The sequence below is a fragment of the Lithobates pipiens genome, unplaced genomic scaffold, assembly GCF_037356315.1.
Source record: "Lithobates pipiens isolate NorthernLeopardFrog02 unplaced genomic scaffold, aLitPip1_a1.2 Scaffold_30, whole genome shotgun sequence".
In the NCBI taxonomy this organism is placed as follows: domain Eukaryota; kingdom Metazoa; phylum Chordata; class Amphibia; order Anura; family Ranidae; genus Lithobates; species Lithobates pipiens.
In genome coordinates this window covers 39,699,086-39,718,686 of record NW_027507791.1, presented here as the reverse complement: position 1 = coordinate 39,718,686, position 19,601 = coordinate 39,699,086, and the positions used below count along the sequence as shown (strand labels likewise).

The 19,601-nt window shown below is 42.8% G+C and overlaps 1 protein-coding gene across 1 annotated transcript in view; it reads right to left on the bottom strand.

Moving 5' to 3' along the window:
• The window catches only part of LOC143942183 (high affinity immunoglobulin gamma Fc receptor I-like), a 70,826-nt gene that overhangs the window by 18,363 nt on the left and 32,862 nt on the right, over nucleotides 1-19,601 (bottom strand). Inside the window, exon 2 of the mRNA XM_077463439.1 lies at nucleotides 3,278-3,298. Within this exon, the coding sequence (XP_077319565.1) occupies nucleotides 3,278-3,298 (21 nt within the window). The remainder of the gene's footprint in view (nucleotides 1-3,277; nucleotides 3,299-19,601) is intronic.

The following is a 19,601-nucleotide window of genomic DNA, read 5'->3' as shown; positions in this document are numbered from 1 at the left end:
CCACCCAACCCTTCATAAGCTCTAAAAGCCCAGGGGTGGAGATACTGGGATTCTGAGATGTACTGTGGACGTGAATATAACGTAAAACAATATTTCAATGACATGAGGCAAGGAGCACTCAGCAGTAGACCGAGGACACATACCCCGGTATCATGCCCAGCATTGCCCCCACCTTACTACAGTTTTCTCCTTAGAGCTGACAGTCATCTTCTACTATCATTTACTTCGGCAATTAAAACAAAGCTCTTCTGAAAATCACATTTGTGGGTCTGAGTTATCTAGATAAATGGGAAACTTGCAGCCTGTGCGACAACAAGACCACAAACACAGCTTACAAGAAATACTTATAAAGTAGCATGAGTCACAAATATGCTCTGCCCAGACGCCAAGAGCTCATTTCTACAATATGCAATCCACCATCACTGAGAGTGGATTATACTAAACAATTGTAACATATTGTATTTCCCATGGAACAAGATAGATCATACATTCCCCTTTAGATGGTGAACACAAAGTAAGAAGAAGAGGAAGAAGAAGAAGAAGAAGAAGAAGAAGGAGGAGGGTCGTCATACTTTGTCCACAACAGATGCAAATATAATGCTTGTGTTTAAAGGTAAAGCCTCCAACAGGCTCATAGTAATGAGTTGTTCTTTTATGTTTCACACAATCTCAAAGGAAAGACACTCAGCTGACACTGAGAATATAATAATAAAATACTCAGAATGAAAAAAAAAATATATATTTCTACTTACAAAGGAGCACGATGGCGAGAAAGACAGACATTGTAGACGGGACCTTGAAGTTGTGACTGTCCTTCTGAGAAGCAGAAGTTTTATCCGTCTTCGCACTTCCTGAACTTTATGTAAAGACATTTCACAAGAGCTAAAACCAATGTTGTGAGAAGGTAGAAAGAGGAATAATCTGTTGTGGCCAATCAGAACTCAGGTCTGCCTTATCTGATATGAGACATGCTAGACAAAACTCATATTACATTTTAGAGTGAACACTGCTGGCCTTGTACCCAGGATTGCTGGTCTAGTTAGTTCATATGATAGTAAAGACCTTGTTTGGAGTCCATTTTTGTCTCTTTGACAAGGTTTGGCTTCCATTGCTATCTTACTGAATAGTACACTTGGGTGACACCATACAGACAATCCTTTTTTGTAGATAAATTGTATACACAGGCTGGAGCCTACAGGCAATCCTTTGGGGCAATCAAACTCCCCCAACTTTGTTACAAATAACAACCGCCCCGCTAGATGTACAAAGACAAGCGCTTACACCCCCAAAATGTGTGTATCTCTTCTGGGGACTGTGGAATTTCGCTCCTATTTAGCAGCTGCTTTAAATCAGATTTTATATCAAATAAAACCCTGTCAATATCACAAAAGAAACTCTATAAAAATGAATCAATACATCAAACGATAAATTAATCCATCAAAACAGAGAAAAACAGCGCATCATACTATATTTGCAAAAAATGACCATTGAGTGCAATGAATGCTCAGATAATCCACAATAAAAATGTGTGGATTCAAAGTGTATATATAGTCCGTAAATTCAAACTCTGTGTCACATCTTATTGTCCATCTCCAATATTCAATTATAAACTCTTGATGGTGAGTTTTAAATCTCGCAGCAATTTAACATAGTTCTTTAAACTCTTGACATGTATTGCACCTTTGCCCGGAATACACCTCCACGCGCGCACGCACACACACACAACGCACCGGAAAATCAGTGCTAGTGAGAAGTCCCCCTTTGGTATTTCTCTTACCAGACTCAGCTGGTTTCACAAGCCTTATCGAAAATTCTTGTTGGTTGTTAATTCAGGTTTCCTTCACCATCGTATATCAAACCACCAGATCTCAGAGAGAGGGATAATCATAAAAAACGCATATAGTGTAATTCCATCGCACAACAAAATTGCTTTATTCAATCAAAAAACCATCAAACATTGCACTCACAAACATAAAATCTTTCAAAGCATTGGTTCTTATGTATACACAGCTTATTGGATCAGCAAGGTTGAAGGATAGTCCTACCGCCCTCAGCGTTGAATCACTCCCCGCTGATATCTCCCGGATCGGACACTTCCCCTCTTTCTCTCCTGTCAGCAGTGGCGTAACTAGAACCTTCAGGGCCCGATGCAAGAAACCATGAAGGGCCCCCCTGAACCCCAGCCAGGGCCCTTCCCTCTGAGTCTGGGGGTGGAACTCCAGGGCGTGGTCACAGGTATGACCTTTGTGAGCCCTGTAGTTCCACCACTGGTATCAGTAGTTTTTATTTTTTTTTATTTTTTTTTAGGTGCCCCATTGGGGGACTGTCCCTAGGCAGGGTGGGGTCCCCGTCCCCAGAAGAGATGAGGTCCTTTTCTCCAGGGCAGATGAAGTTACTGCCCCCAGGTGAGAAGGGGTCCCTGTCTCCAGGGGGAGATGGAGGGGGTATGTAATGGTGTGTGGGGGATGGGGTCCTCTCACTCACCATGACCAAGCTGTAGGCCGCCCACTCATCCATGTTGGCCTGGGCTCCATCCAGTGTGCTGGACGGGCGATCAGCATATCTCCCAGAAAGACCTTTCATCATCTGTGTATGACGGGGGAGGAGGGGGCTGGCAGACAAGCCTGCAGTGTCCTCCAGGGAGCCAGCTCTCATAGGGCTGCACTGCATCTGTGTACTTAAAGTTTGTTTACCGTGAGAAGTATGAAGTGCAGTGTGGGCCGGACTCGGGGGGGGCGGGACTCTGGCTGGGGAGAACAGACATTTTTCAATAAATAAAAGCTGATCATTGTAAGCACCCATGCCTGTGTTATATGATTTGTCTCATCCTTGTAACTTCAAGAGAGCTTTTCTGAAAAACAGACTAAGGCTGGCCATACATTATAGAATTTCCTTCTGTAGATTTCCTTTAGATTTACCAAAACCATTTAATATGAGGTCAAATCTAAACACTTTCAATTTGTGTGCAATCAGGCAGGCCCTTCTACTACACAGTTGAAGGTAAATCTAAAGGAAATTGGATAAAAAAATGGTATGGTTTATGGCCAGCTTTACTGACCGGATTACTGGATGAAAATAGATTAAAAAGCCTAAACTAATACAACCATTGCATGTAAATAATAAGCTGCAATATAATAAATGTTTGCTTTGGGGTATAAATACGGCTTTATTGAAAAGTTATTAACAAGATTGTAATCAATGATCCAAACCTGTTCACTATTTTTCATTAGTATTATTGTATTGATGACATATTGTCCAGTATCAGGTTTGTACTCACCAGATCTTCCCACGTTCAAAGCTGAAAAGCCAAAATGCACTTCTTAGAAAATATTTTGTACAGTACATGTCATTAAAACATATCTAATGCATTTCAATCATCTATCTTTCTTTCATTTTCAGTTAGAAATTATAAAACATTTTTATAACAAACATGTTAGGTTCTCAATTTTCTCAGGTCACCAGAAGATCAGAACTTCCACTCTCTCTTAGATGACAAGCTATGGTTTGAAGAGGTCGTGTTAAGCAACCAGACATTTGTGTTGCCATTCCACCATTGAGTAAACATCAGCTGCCCTTTTATTCACCCCATAAGCCCTCCTACACAGTGGACATGTTTATTTACCCATCAGAACATTCTATGAATCCATCATAACCCCCCTTACCAAGACACTTCTATTGTGCCTTACGTAGCCACCAACCATCCCACCACCTCAATCATCTTAGATATTAATCTAACTATATTGACACAGAACTCCTTCATAAAATTGTGCAAAATAATAATAATATTTGTTTTAAAAAATCGCTGATAAAACAATTTACGTCTAATTCGACGTTCAATCCATTAGGCGTAAGGGTGTTCATTCGATATATCCATTGGGATTCTTTCTTAGAAATCTCCCGGACCATATTTGATCCTCGCCAATTGGTATACACCCTATCTACCCCCCAAAATTTAAATAAAGAAGGGTCTTGATTGTGGTATTTTTTAAAATGCAGGGACACACTGTGATCTTTGTATCCTATTTCTATATTATACATGTGCTCCGATATACGCTTCCTCAGCGTCCACTTTGTTCTACCCACATACATAAGGTTACATGGGCACTGTAACATGTATACCACGTGTGTGGAGTTACATGTAATAAATTCTTTAATTTCGAATTTTCTGTTATTACCTGTTGAAATAAACTCTACTAGGCCTCTGATCACATGATTACCTCTGACGCAAGGTTGGCACCTTCTACATGAGAAAAAAACGCATTTATCCCAAAAGGTTTCCAGTTTTTTTAGGGGGGTTCAATACCTTTTTTACCACCTGGTCCCCAAAATTGGGAGCCTTTCTGTAAATAAACAACGGGCGAGGTGGTAGGGACTGCGACAATGTTCTATCTAGGAGCAATATATGCCAGTGCCGGTTCAGTATGGTCTCTACTTCTTTGTACTGGACATGGAAGTCTGAGATGAACCCCCATTCTTGATTGGTGGAATTCTCCTTTAATCTGTTCTCAGGGCATTTATTTCGCTGGATTTTTCCTATTTCTACTACTATTTTATTCAAATCATTTTCGTTATACCCCTTTTCTACGAATCGTTTCTTAATAATATCTGACTGGGCGTAAAAATCGCTGTCTAATGTACAGTTTACGCCGAATACGCAACACTTGACCCTTGGGGATATTTTTTAACCACTGTGGGTGGTGTCCGCTATTCAAAGGTAGGTAGCTATTCCTGTCTGTGGGTTTGAAATATACTCTTGTAATAAGGCCCGCACCTTGCCTCATTACATCCACATCCAGATAATGTATTTTTTCCTTGCTGTATTCGTATTCCAAACAAATATTATTTTTATTGGCATTTAAAAACTTCATAAACTCATGCAGGGAACTTTCTGAACCCTCCCAAACGAACAAGAGGTCATCAATAAATCTTTTATAAAATACAAGTGATGTTCTATGTTGTTGCTGTCGTGCAAAGACCACCCTATCCTCCCATTCGGCCATGAACAAATTTGCTATGCTGGGGCAAATTTAGCCCCCATGGCCACGCCTCTTTTCTGGGAGTAAAACTGTTGGTTGTACCAGAAGTAATTCTGGGCCAAACAAAAATCCAAAGCCTGTCCCAGAAAAACTTTCTGTTCATGAGGGATATCATCCCTTTGACTCAAGGCCCAATTTAGGGCCAGCAGAGCATCATCGTGTTGAATGATACTATACAGCGAGGATACATCTGCTGTAACTAAATGTATTTCAGCGCCCTCTGTTAATTTAATCTGACTAATTAACTGTAGTAATTTTTTTGTGTCTTTTAGATACGCTTTCGTATTTTGGACACTGGTTTGTAAAAACTTGTCGAGATACTGTCCCAATCTCGCTGTCACAGATCCAATACAATTTACAATTGGTCCGGCGGGTGGTCTCGTTGGGTTCTTATGCAACTTGGGTAATGTGTAGATTGTAGGCACTTTGCAATAACTTGGTACCTTTGGGGCAGATGTACAGATAAAAATAGAAACAGGCGCTCTTTTTGGTTGGGTGTATCAATATGAATTGTAAACTCGTTTACAACCTACAGGAAATCCTATGATGTAGGTGTACCAATAAAAATTGTAAATTCATGTTACAATCTACAAGCAATCTTTTGGGTAAGGCCGCGTACACACGGGCGGACTGTTCGCCCAACTTTGTCCGTCCAACAGTTTCGGCAAACAGTCCGCTCAAAATTAGCATGGACGGACATGGCCACACACGACGAACGAACAGTTTGCTGAAACCATGCGCGATGACGTGAACGGCACGTACGACGGGACGAAAAATATGACGTCCTATACACTGCATTATAACTTTCGGCGTGTAAATCCTTTCTGAGCATGCGCGGAACTTAGTTTGACGAACAAGCCTACACACGAGCGGACTGTTCGCTGAAACAAGGTTTCAGCGGACAGTTTTACGGAATTTCCGAAAAACCTTGTTCGTCAAACTGTCCGCTGAAACTGTCCGCTGAAAGCCCACACACGAGCGGACTGTCCGCCCAAACACTGTTCAGCGGACAAAGTTGGGCGAACAGTCCACGCGTGTGTACGCGGCCTCAGACGTACTGATAGGAATAGAGGGAAATATGCCAATAAGACTAGTAAAGACTCTATAGCAGGCACATGCTATTAGCGGACCTCCAGCTGTTGCAGAACTATAAGTCCCATGAGGCATAGCAAGACTCTGACAGCCAAAGAATGACACCCAAAGGGCATGACACCCAGAGGCAGAGGCATGATGGGACTTGTAGTTTTGCAACAGCTGGAGGTCCGCTAATTGTATATCCCTGCTCTATAGTATTCCTCTTTTGGCTGCTACATATGCTGGGCCAGCATAGACAGTAACTGTTGCTACCAGAAGATAGAAGTCTAAGATGTGCAATGAGGGAGGGGGCTGTTCTAAGGAATCAACACTAATGGAGTAGTCAAATTTTTTTGCAAATTCAAAGGCGCGTTGAAAGTGAATAAAACATGGGTCACAAGCACGCGAACGCCGGAGATGGCTGCCTGAACTCCACGCTCCACGCTCTGCACCACCGGACACTACAGACCCGGCTCACAGAGCACAGACTCCACTCAGACTTGACAGCTCCAGCCCTTACGATCGTGGACATCGTCAGGCAACCAGGGGTATGTACAAGGGGCACAAAAAGAAACAAAAAGCAAAGATACAGCCAAAAGCTTCCCTCACTGAGGGGAAAGGCAAGATGGCGCCTGAGCCTCCTGAACCTAATTATACCATGAGGCTCTCAGCGGCTGATCGAGCTTCCCCAACGGATAGCCTGCTGCAGTTCCCCACTGACCTTGTAAGTCCAGCTTATACTGACCCAGAGACACTGCTCTCAAAATTCTGCTCTATAATGCGGGGTGAAATATCCACGGCCTCCCGTGAGCTCTCTTCTGATCTCATGTGAGGCCTTAAAGAGATAGACCACCGCACAAACCAGCTAGAGCAGTGGATGGACTTAAACAGTACTGTGCTAGAGGGACATGAAGATGAAGTGGATAGGTTGAATGCTGAACTTACAGTCATTGGCAACCATAAGGAAAATCGGACAGATAAACAGACACAAATCAATAAGAAGAACCATTTATTGATTTATTGTTGCCATAAGATGATTTTTTTTATAAAAAAACAATTAAAATTCTCCTTTGCATAGATGGTAGAATGGTGAACTTGAAGGCTTACGTGATAAGCTGGAGGATGCCGAAAATAGGGCCCGCAGGGACAATCTCTGAATATGCGGGATCCCAGAGGTTATAACAGACCTGCAAGGCACCGTCACAGCCTTTTTCCAGGTACTAGCACCTGAGCTCCCACTAGAGCGCCTGAAATTCAATAGCATTCACAGACCCCTTGCACCTAAACCTATGGATGGCCCTGCCAGGGATGTTATTCTAAAATTTCATTTTACCACACTAAAGAGATAAAGTCCTGATCTTTCCTTCCAGAACCATTCTCTCTTACTGTTCACATATCTTTCTCCAGTCCCGATCGTGAAGCGTCAGAACCTGAAACCATATCTACAGATCCTGCAAACACATGGCATCAAATATGGATGGGGGTTCCCCTGTAAACTTTATTTTTCTTATCAAGGCCACCAATTCCAAGCTTCTTCACTGCCTGACTTGCGGCTTCACTTCCAGGACCTGCAACAGGATCTTCCATCATCCCAAAGGGAGCCACCCTCTTCATCCCCCCGTTCAAGGGCATCTCAATCCCTCCGCAAAATGTCCCAGGCATCCCAGCAGGGCACTTAGGCCCTCTGCACTCTCTAGGCCCAACGTTACCTGGATGTTCTCACAGGCTGAGGATGAACTCCTTTGGTTCAGGTTTTTCATTTTTCTTTATGTAAGGGCCTGGGGTTTTTTTCAGGCTTCCTGGGATTTTTGTCCAGGTTACACATGACAAGACCGATTTAGTCTCTTCTCAGTTACCACTTGGCTGTCTAGTGCCTCACCATTGACATTGCCTTCTTTTTTTTTTTCCTGTTCTATTTTATTTGAAAGTACATCTAATTTTCCGCTACTACAATTAGTTGGCATTGACGAGTGTGGGTTTGTTGTCCTAGGCCACCAGTTTGGGAGAGGAGGTGGTGGTGACCAGTGATTGAGGTCCTGTCCGAGCGGTGGATTGGTGGCTGTATGGTCTACTTGTCTCAGCGGTAGGGACCCCAGTTTGGGAGAGGAGGTGGTGGTGACCAGTGATTGAGGTTCTGTCAGAGTGGTGGATTGGTGGCTGTATGGTCTACTTGTCTCAATGGCAGGGACCTCAGTTTGGGAGAGGAAGTGGTGGTGACCAGTAATGGAGGTCCTGTCGGAGTGGTGGATTGGTGGATTGGTGGCTGTATGGTCTACTTGTCTCAATGGCAGGGACCTCAGTTTGGGAGAGGAAGTGGTGGTGACCAGTAATGGAGGTCCTGTCGGAGTGGTGGATTGGTGGATTGGTGGCTGTATGGTCTACTTGTCTCAGCGGCAGGGACCCCAGTTTGGGAGAGGAGGTGGTGGTGACCAGTGATTGAGGTCCTGTCAGAGCAGTGGATTGGTGACTGTATGGTCTGTATGGACTCATCTCAGCGCCAGGGAGTTCAGGTTGGGGTCAGCTTTGTATCAGAGCTTTACTATAGACTGGGCTTGGACCACTTGTGTTTGAGGTCTCCCTAATTTTTGCAGAAGTCTCCTTCCTTGTCAAGGGGCAGAACAAGAGTAATGCTGCATACACACGATCGGACTTTTCAACAGCAAAGGTCAGACGGAACGAATCCGCCAGACAATTCGATCATGTGTGGGCTCCATCGGACCTTTGCTGTCCAAAAATCTGATGGACTTTAGAAATAGAACATGTTTCAAAAATTTCGTCCGGAACTCCACCGGACCCAGTTTCTATCCAAAAATCCATTCATCTGTGTGCTAGTCCGACGGACAAAAAACGACGCTAGGGCAGCTATTGGCTACTGGCTATGAACTTCCTTATTCTAATCCGGTCATACGTCATCACGTTCAAATCTGTCAGACTTTGGTGTGATTGTGTGTGTCCAAGGCCGTTCATTCGGAAAGTCCTTCGGAACTCCGCCGAAATCCGTCGGGAAGACCGTCGGACCTAGTCTATTGAAAAGTCTGGTCATGTGTATGCGACATAAGATTTACTAGACATGCGCAATTTGTTTTGTTATGAAATTAAATTTGGACAACATTTTCGTTAATCAGAGATTTGGTATGTATCCCAATTTCTGAACCCCAATAGTGACTGTTAGGAATCTTCTCGTGTGATCAGTCAAAACTCCAGATGTATTGAGAAGAAGACAATTTATTTCTGATGTGGCCCACAAAAGGGAGACATGCTTACAGGACAAAAGCTGCAGTAAGAGTCTCACAAAAGAATGTGTCACCCCCCTCCTTATACCCTACAAGAATACCACCTCTATGCTTCTATTGGCTGAGGAAACATAGATAGCGTGTCATGGTACCTGATGGTACTTTATTTTGGCTACCAGCGTTTCCTGTACAATCTTATGCTACCATATATAGTAAAGCATAATCATCCTACAACTTACTATGGAGTTAGTTAAGACAAAACAATACAACAAGTTAATACAACAACGTTCTCAGAAGTCATTTTAAAAATCAGTCTCAGGAATATTGTTTTTATAATAGTCACACAATAAACATTTAAAACTTTTCTAACAGTGACAAATTTCAATAAATCCGAAATAAATTATAATGAAACAAATTATCCAAATTTGAAAATAACTTTAAATTTGAAAATAATTTGAATTTGAAATGGAAACATATTGCATTAAATACAGTAAGGTATAAAAGTGAAATAAGATGATTTCTACTTACGCTGCTTTATAGTATTGAATAGAAAAGAATAGAACAGAAGAAAAGGAATAAGATAGAATTGAACAGAATAACACAGAATACAACATAAAATAATAGACTAGAAGAAAAAGCAATAGAATAGAAAATAAAATAATAGAATAACATCTAAAAGAATGGAACGGCAGTAAGACATTGGATCACTGTTATAAACGAAACTATATGTAAATAGAGAGTAGTCTATACAAACAGAGGAAATCGTAGAGAATTTGAGAGGATGTGGAGGCCTTGGCTGGAAAAAATGGGACCCCCCCCCCCCCCCCCTTAGAGGAGAGAGGACATGGTCAGATTGGTGAACCACTGAAAGTAAAGTGATAAATATGTTTCCTGACAGACTCCATGGCAGCCTACGTGTGGGTTTAGTCCCGCCTCCATTACCCTATAGGACGATACTCCCATAAATCTTTGCTCCCTGCCAGAGGCCGTGTTCTTTTTTTGTCCTCCTCCATAGGACCTAGCATGTGTCTTTTACCCTGAAGACTTGCATTTTTTTCTGTGATGCAGACCGGCCGAGCGACTTGGAGTCGCATATTTCCAATAAGCTCTAGCTACTAGCGGACTATGGAAAGGAGCATATGGAAGAGGCGCTGAAGAGGTGTATTCCTGGTCACTGACAGGTTAAACCGTGTTTTACTCGTGAGCCTAGCTACTAGCAGGTGACTATCGCCCCCCCAGAAGTCCGGCATGTGTTTGGGGACCTACCTCGGCTGGTGTTCGTGTACAGGAGTGGTGAGCTTTATGTTTTCTTCCATGGCAGCCATTCTATGTTGTTCTGTGTATGTTTTTATTTTCTCTGTGTTTTCCCCATACACCATTCGTGCGGAGTGTCTGGCAAGCTGGGTGGCTGGTTTCCTTGCGTTCCAGCCGCCCAGCTACTTCCTCGTTCGCCGCTCGGTCATTCTGCGCATGTGCGGGACCGACGCGAGGACGAGGCTTGGTTCGCGCACGCGCATTGCGGGCTTCGCGCATGCGCACTAGCATTTTCATGGCGTAATTGATAACGTCATTTAGGTGGCAGTTTTAAAAACAGAGAACAGCTTGCAGAGCCTCTGGGATGCTTGTAAAGCCTGCAGGGCCATTCCTGAGTCCTGATTACTTCAGCAATAGGTATGTGTCTATGGGGAAAGGACATATTATCTGTTTTTTTCCTAGCTGTTCTCTGTGTTTAATTGGGGCTATTTTGTTCCAGCCCTGATGGATCCTTTGGATGTCTCGCCGCCTGCTAGTGGCCAGTCCTCTCGTAGCAGGTATTTTTTGTTCCTGGGTTACCTGCAGCCGGGGGGGGGGGGGGAAGTGGAACATTAGTGTATGTTCCGCTAACACAGTTGGGTTTCTCCTTTTTCAGCCCTTCTAGGTCTACCCAACGCCGGAGTTCTCACCGAGGAAGTGATTAGTCTAAGTCCCACCGCCGGCATTCCTCTTCCAGATCCAGACGTCATGATTCTCCTGCGAGAACTAGTCTCCGTAGCCGGGAACCATCCCGCCCTTCCACGGCTTGCTCCAATCATGCAGCTGAAGGATTATGTTGGGGGTGTAGGATGCATGTTCCTGCTGACAAGTCCCTTTGTGATGCCTGCTATGTCAAGGCGACGGGCGAAAGGAGTGACTCTGACCAACAACTGAAGTCTATGGTTGAGAAGTTAGTCAAGGACAGTCTAAAGAAATTTGAAGCCCCCCATTTGTCTCCCATAGAGTCTCCAAGGTCTCCAGGGAGGGATGTTCAGGCCCAGGACACATGGGATTCCTCTTTGCCCAGCCATCCGTCTGCTGTCCTCTCAGATAGTGAATCTGAGGAAGAAGAGTCTGGTTCTGGTTTTGACTTTTCCTTGCTCCCTCCTTTGGTCAAAGCCATCAAGGAAACGCTGAACGTGGCTCCGGCGAAGCAAAGAAAGTTTTTTAAACAACTAAAGAAGGAGCGTATTAGCTTCCCTTTTCTCTCAGAGTTGGGGGAAGTGATCTCGGATGAGTGGAGCAAGGTAGAGAAAAATAATTCTCTTCTATCCAAGATTCAGAGGCTTTACCCTTTCAAGGAGGAAGAGGTTAAACATTTGGAGTCTTCCCCGATGGTGGACGCAGCAGTAATGAGACTGGTCAGACACGTGACCCTTCCTCTAGAGGATACAGTCTCTTTTAAGGATGCTCTGGATAGGAGAATTGATTCTGACCTGAAGAGGATCTACCTTACGGCTGGCATGGCCTGTAAACCAGCTCTGGCCTTAGCGGCCCTATCCAGAGCAATGGAAGTTTGGTCTGATAGTGTTCATGAGACACTTAGAAATGTCTCAGAAGACCTTGCCAAGGGTTCTCCCATTCAAGAACTAAGGCTGGCTTCAGCTTTCTTGGGGGAGGCCTCGATTGATATTATCCGGCTGGTGGCTCGAGTTATGCTCTCCTCTGTAACTGCCAAGCGTGCCCTGTGGCTCCGTCCTTGGCTAGCCGATCCCGCTTCTAAGCAGGTTTGGTGCCGTATTCCCTTTGATGGTTCTTCCCTTTTCGGCAATAAGCTGGAAAGTGCTATAACTCGGGCCACTGGGGGTAAGTCTGGGTTTCTCCCCCAGGATAGGCATCTGCAGAGTCAAAGGAGATCATTTCCAAGAAAGCAGGGTCATCACCGTGCCAGGGAGGCACGCAGTTACAGGCCTGGACGGGAATTCTCCAGATCTTATGTCATGTCATGCATTGCAATATTGGAATATGAAAATATAATTCCCTTTTTATGATTGTAATGATTATTGTGTTATTGAATTTTGTATTGGAAAAAATTGAATAAAGAATACATTTAAAAAGAAGGGAAAAGGAGGAAAAAAAAGGGGGGGGGTGGAATAAAAAAGAATAGACAAGAATAAAACAGAATAAAAAATAATATAACAGAACTGAATATAAAATAAAAGAATAGAATAGAAAAGAAGAGGGAAAAAAAACGAAAAAAAAGGAATAGCGTAGAATAGCACAGAATAGAATAGAAAATAAAAGGATGGAATAGAATATATTCTATTCTGTTTTAATCTATTCTATTTTTTTCTAATTGTTCCTCATTTTTATTCTATTTCTTAATTTCTATTCTATTCTGGTTTATTCTTTTCTACTCTATTGTATTCTTTAAATTCTATTCTATTATATTTTATATTCTATTCTTATGCTCAGTAGGGAACCGGCTGTGAAGCCGAAAGGTTTACTGCCGGTTTCTCTTATGATGAATGGCAGTGGCAATACCTGACAGCCTATGATAAAGTTGCTGACTTTATTTTTTCCTCAGGCGGAACTCTTTTTTTCACTTTTATACCTTACTATATATTGCAATATGTTTCCATTTCAAAATCAAATTCATTTTCATTCCAACATAACGAATATGACACAATTAAATTATTAACTTAACAAACAAATCTAATATGAAACAAAATTAAATTTTTCCTCCTGCACATCTCTAAAGTGTAATGCCCTGTACACACAATATTTTTTTCCGATGGAAATTGTGTTATAGGACCTTATTGTCAGAAATTACGACCGTATGTGGGCTCCATCACATACTTTCAATAGGAATTTCCATCACACAAAATTTGAGATCTGGTTCTCAAATTTTCCGACAACAAAATCCGTTGTCGGAAATTCCAATCGCGTGTTCACAATTCCAACGCACAAAGTGCCACGCATGCTCAGAATCAAGCAGAAGAGCCGCACTGGCTATTGAACTACCCTTTCCTCGGCTCATCGTCCGCGTTGTACAAAGTCAGCACAGCACAGGGATGGTGGGAGCCCCTCATAATAAGCAGCCCCAGGAGGAAGTCAGCATAGCACAGGGATGGTGGGAGCCCCTCATTATATGCACAGCAGAGGTACAGCCCCAGGAGGAAGTCAGCACAGCACAGGGATGGTGGGAGCCCCTCATAATAAGCAGCCCCAGGAGGAAGTCAGCATAGCACAGGGATGGTGGGAGCCCCTCATAATAAGCAGCCCCAGGAGGAAGTCAGCATAGCACAGGGATGGTGGGAGCCCCTCATAATGAGCAGCCCCAGGAGGAAGTCAGCACAGCACAGGGATGGTGGGAGCCCCTCATAATAAGCAGCCCCAGGAGGACGTCAGCATAGCACAGGGATGGTGGGAGCCCCTCATAATAAGCAGCCCCAGGAGGAAGTCAGCATAGCACAGGGATGGTGGGAGCCCCTCATAATAAGCAGCCCCAGGAGGAAGTCAGCATAGCACAGGGATGGTGGGAGCCCCTCATAATAAGCAGCCCCAGGAGGAAGTCAGCATAGCACAGGGATGGTGGGAGCCCCTCATAATAAGCAGCCCCAGGAGGAAGTCAGCATAGCACAGGGATGGTGGGAGCCCCTCATAATAAGCAACCCCAGGAGGAAGTCAGCATAGCACAGGGATGGTGGGAGCCCCTCATAATAAGCAGCCCCAGGAGGAGCAGGTGAAAACTGGACCAACGGTGCATGGCAGACAATCCGCTTCTCTCTTTCTCATCTAATGAAAATTCGTATTTCGGATAGGAAATTCTTCAACAGAATTTCGTATTTCGGATAAAAACCAAACTTCCATCAGCATCGACTGTCATATTGAGGTATATTTTTGCCTTTAAATTCATCGTAATGAACGTCGTTCATACAAATTAACGAACCTAACGGCAATTCGTATTTCATACGAAACGAAACGGAATTTCGGATACGAAATACGAATTCATTTTAATACGAACCGTAACGGAACAGAACGAAACTAATTTATTGATGGCGCCCATGTCTAATGGTCATGGCCTCATATAAAGTTCCAACTTCTTTTCCTTTTTTGTTTAAATCTTTTTATTGAAAAATAAAGTAGTCATACAAATAGTAAATATGTACCATGAAATGTACATATGACAGTCCGAATAATAGGTTCAGATACATATTAAATCAGTAACAATCTGTAGGTAGTGAGAAGTGTACCTACTTACAGTGAACATGCAACCAATTGTAATCGTTAAATTCTGTACCAATAACTTGAGCATAGAAAAGAAACAACAGAAACCATATTGATACCTGTCAACCTGTCCAGCTGTGCTAAATCAGATTAGAAGCAAGATGGTAATCCTAGACTCGATTATTAAACGATTTCCATGGGAACCAGTTCTTATCATATTTCTGCAAATTACCGTCCCTATATGCTAAAATTTGTTCATATTCCATTACGGAGTTCATTCTGGCTTTGACGCTTATAATTGATGGAGGGTCTGGTGTTTTCCAATTACTCATGATCAGGGATCTTGCCGCTAGGAACACATGCAAGACCACTGATCTAAATTTTGGTGGGAAGTCGTTTATATTTATACCTAGAATGGCCTGTTCCTTCCGGAGTGGGGCTCTCTTCCTTACGATCCTAGAGATCATATCAAACACAGCTACCCAAAAGGGTTGTAAAATTGGGCAGGCCCACAGCATATGTAGCAATGTCCCAACATTCCCGCATCCCCTCCAACATACGTTGGAGATGCCGTTAGAAAATTTAGCAACAATGTATGGTGTGTAATACCATCTTAACAAGATTTTTTGCATTAATTCATCGTAGTTTGAGCACCTGGAGTACATACGTATGTGTTTTATGGCCATTTTCCATTGGAGATCTGTGAATTCCTTTCCTATTTCCTTTTCCCAACTTAGAAATTTTGTGGGTTTGGTAAAGGCATCTTTAGAATTCAAAGATTGGTAAATCACTGAGACACCTTTTAGATTTTGGAGAGTCAGAGTGTAAATGAAACCATATTTTTTCAGTAACTGGCAACCACACCACTTGAAATGTCTGAAAATAGGAGGCTAATTGCGTATACGTTAAAAATTCAGAGCTTGGAAGATGGAATTTCTCCTGTATCTTACTAAATGGAAGTATTTTACCCTCTGCAGTTATATCTATCCAGTTTACCACTTTGTGTAATGACCATTGGGATAATCTAATGTTTGGTATATTCCATTTAACAATGTCCAAAGGTATTGGTACTCTTTTAGATGGGTAGAATTCATTCCCTTCAGATGTTATTTCTTTCCATGCTGTGACTGAGGCTTGGATAGTAGGGTGTTTTGGGATATTGTTCCGTTTAGTAATACAAGCTGCCATAAGCAACGCCAAGGGAGGGGAGTCCCTCATCCAAGCCTTTTCCAATTTACACCATGGTGTGGCATCTAAATCTAGGAACCAATATCTCAGTTGGTCCAGAAGAAATGCGGCATAGTAATCCCGCAATACTGGAATACCCATGCCTCCCGTTGATTTTTGTCTATACTGCATATTGGGGGAGCATTTAGATTTTTTGCCATCCCATACAAAGTTCAACAACTGCTTTTGTAAAGTAACTAAAAAAGAGTGCGGAAGGGGGATTGGCAGAGCCCTAAAAAAATAGGTTAATTTGGGAAGAATAAACATTTTGTATGCCGCAATCCGGCCTGACCATGACAGATAAAACTTCAGTAGCTTACTAATATCCTGTTGAAAGGATGATACTAGGGGAACATAGTTTTCTTTATACAGTTTATCAGTGGGGTAAGTAAGATTCACGCCTAAGTATTTGATTGAGGTGGTAGTCCACGGGTATGGGAATGTATTTTTTAGATACGTTGCTAACGGTGGGCCGATGTTCATTCCTAAAATAAGTGATTTTGTCGTATTAATTTTATAAAAGGAGATTTTGCTAAATTCCATAAGTACTGAGTGCGCTGCTGGCAGAGAGACTGAGGGATTAGTTAGGGACAGTATGACGTCATCTGCAAATAATGATACTTTGTACTGTCCCCCACTCGTGTGTATACCTTCGATCAGATGGTCTTCTCTCAATCTCTCCACCAGAGGCTCCATCACAAGGGCAAAAATAATTGGAGACAGGGGACAGCCCTGCCTAGTCCCATTCGTTATATCAAAGGGTTTAGAGTATAAGCCCTCGGTATACACATGGGCCGAAGGTTGTGAATAAAGGGCAAGTATAGCCTCCCGTATCATGCCTTCCATCCCAAATTTAGAGAGAACTCCCCGCAAATAACCCCAGTGGATTCTATCGAAAGCCTTCTCTGCATCCAGTAACAGAAGCAGAGAAGGCTCCCTTTTATGCTCCACCAAATACATGAGATTGATCATTCGTCTGGTGGCGTCAGTAGTCTGACGGCCCGCTACAAACCCAACTTGATCATAATTTATCAACTTGGGTAGAACTATTTTCAGTCTATTTGCAAGTAACTTAGCGTGGAGTTTCACGTCCACATTTAATAGTGATATCGGACAAAAGTTCTGCGGTACATTAGGGTCTTTTCCCGGTTTAGGAAGAGTAACGATCGTCGCTGTGAGCATTTCTGGAGGGAATGATGCCGCTGCTGTCGCAGCATCAAACACTCGGGACAGATGTGGCACTAAACTGGAGCTGAAGAGTTGGTAATATTCCGATGAGTAACCGTCGGGGCCTGGGGCCTTATTGCGTGGGAGGCTGGCTATAACGTTCGCTATTTCTGATAAAGTGATTTAGATGCTCGAGATCATCTTTGGATAATTTAGGTAAATTAATTGAATCCAAAAACGCTGCTATTGAGGATTCAGTGGGTTGGTGTGTCTCTCCATCTGATTGTAAGTTGTATAGTGTCTTGTAATACTCACTAAACATATCAGCTATTTCCTGCGGATTCATGTGTTTCTCATTAGTTTTGGGGTTTAGAAGGAAGGGCAGTTTTTGGCGGATAACTTTGTCCTTAACTTGTTTGGCCAATAATTTACTAGCCTTGTTACCATATCCATACCTCTGGGCTTTAAGAGATTGGTATTGATTGTCATGTTGTGCAACCAACAAGGATCTCAAGTCCTGTCTGGTTATGAATAGTTGTTCCCTAAGGTGTTGGGTGGTTTGTCGTTTGTTTTCAGCTTCCAACTTATTTTTTTTTTTTAATAGAGTGTCTAATTTTTCTGATCTTTGTTTCCTGATCCTACGACTCAACTGAATAAGCAGACCTCTTATGTAGGCTTTATGCGAGTTCCATACTACAAAGGGATTGCTCACTGAGGGTATATTTCGGTCGAAAAATGCCACAAGTTCTTCAATAAATTTCCTATGACCTGGTTGCGATATAGTATAAACATCGTTTCTCCATCTATTTGCTCTTGTTTCCAAGCAGTGATCCCCCACATCAACCGAAATCGGTGCATGGTCAGACCATGTGATGCAGTGGATCTCCGACCTGGAAATTTGCTGTAACGTGAATTTGTCAACCAAAAACATATCAATACGTGGATAACTATGATGAACATTCGAATAAAAAGTGTAGTCTTTTTCAGATGCGTGTTGGCATCTCCATACATCAAACATTTCCGAGTGGGAGATGAAGCCCTCCAGTGACACCCTTTTTGTTAGACGCTGACCTGGACTAGAGAGATCCATCTCCCCCCCAGGAATTGCATTAAGATCGCCACACCACACCATCTTCCCTTGTTTAACTTTAGACACCTTTTTCCACAATTTGTTCAAGAAGGAAAGTTGTCTGACATTAGGTGCATACACATTTACCAAAGTTAATTTTATACTATTAATCTCACATATTAGCACAATATAACGGCCTAGTTCATCCAGGTGTACTTCTATAGGTTTAAATTGAACTGTGTTTTTAATAGCAATAGATATACCTCATTTTTTTTTGAAAAATTTGCTAGAAACACATGGGGGAATTGCTGATTGTGGAACGTAGGTGTTTTGTGGGTAGCAAAGTGGGTTTCTTGGAAACAAATCACGTCACTATGTAAGCGCTTAGCTTCTTTCCATGCCAACTGATGTTTAAAAGGGCTATTAAGGCCTTTGACATTGAGTGATGAAATGCGAAAGGGCATGGTTTCAAAGGGCCTCCGCCTCTGTTTAATTAACTTAGTAAGATTTGAGACCGGCCTATACACCTAAGCAGGAGACCCTGTAAAACCTCTCTGTACACCCCACGCACCACTGAAATATAAATGCTCAATGCACCGGTAAAGGTTGTTCTAAGAACCAAGCACAGACAATCACCTGAGGTCAGTTTAAAATACTGTGACTATGGTTTGCTTATAATACCACAGAAAGATGTTCAATAGGGACAGTGAAGTTGTCAAACTAACCACAGATTGGTTCAAATGAAATCGGTCAATGGAAGGAATTCGCTGCGTAGATGAGCGAATCTCTTTCAGACCAGTGCGGTGAGTTCACCGCTCAGCTTAAGGGGGTTTCTAAATGCAGTAACAATCTGCAAAAAAGAGAAAAAAAACTAACAAATTAAACGTAAAACAACTGAAAACGGCTACATGATGGCCGGGCCATCAGGGGGAGAATAGGGATAAAATCCTAAGAGTGGATGTACTCGTGTCCATGACTTGAACACGTGGCGATGAGCATACTCATCCTTGGTCTGAGTCGTCCGCATGCTCTGGTTCCAGAATCTGCCAGTCCTGTAGGAGTCGCAATCCTTCCTTCAAGGTAGAGATTGTATGAGTAGTGTCCTCTCGAACGATCTGTAGGCGAGCAGGGTAAATCCACCGATAAATTATGCGATGGTTGTTTAATGCTTTCGTAATGGTGGACAATTGCCTGCGTTGTTGCATCATAAACACTGATAAGTCAGCAAAGAAGGACAGATCCTGCAAATCTTCCGGTAGGGATTCCTTGCGTCTGGTTGCTGCCATAAACTGATCCTTGATATGGTAGAAATGGATACGGATGATGGTATCC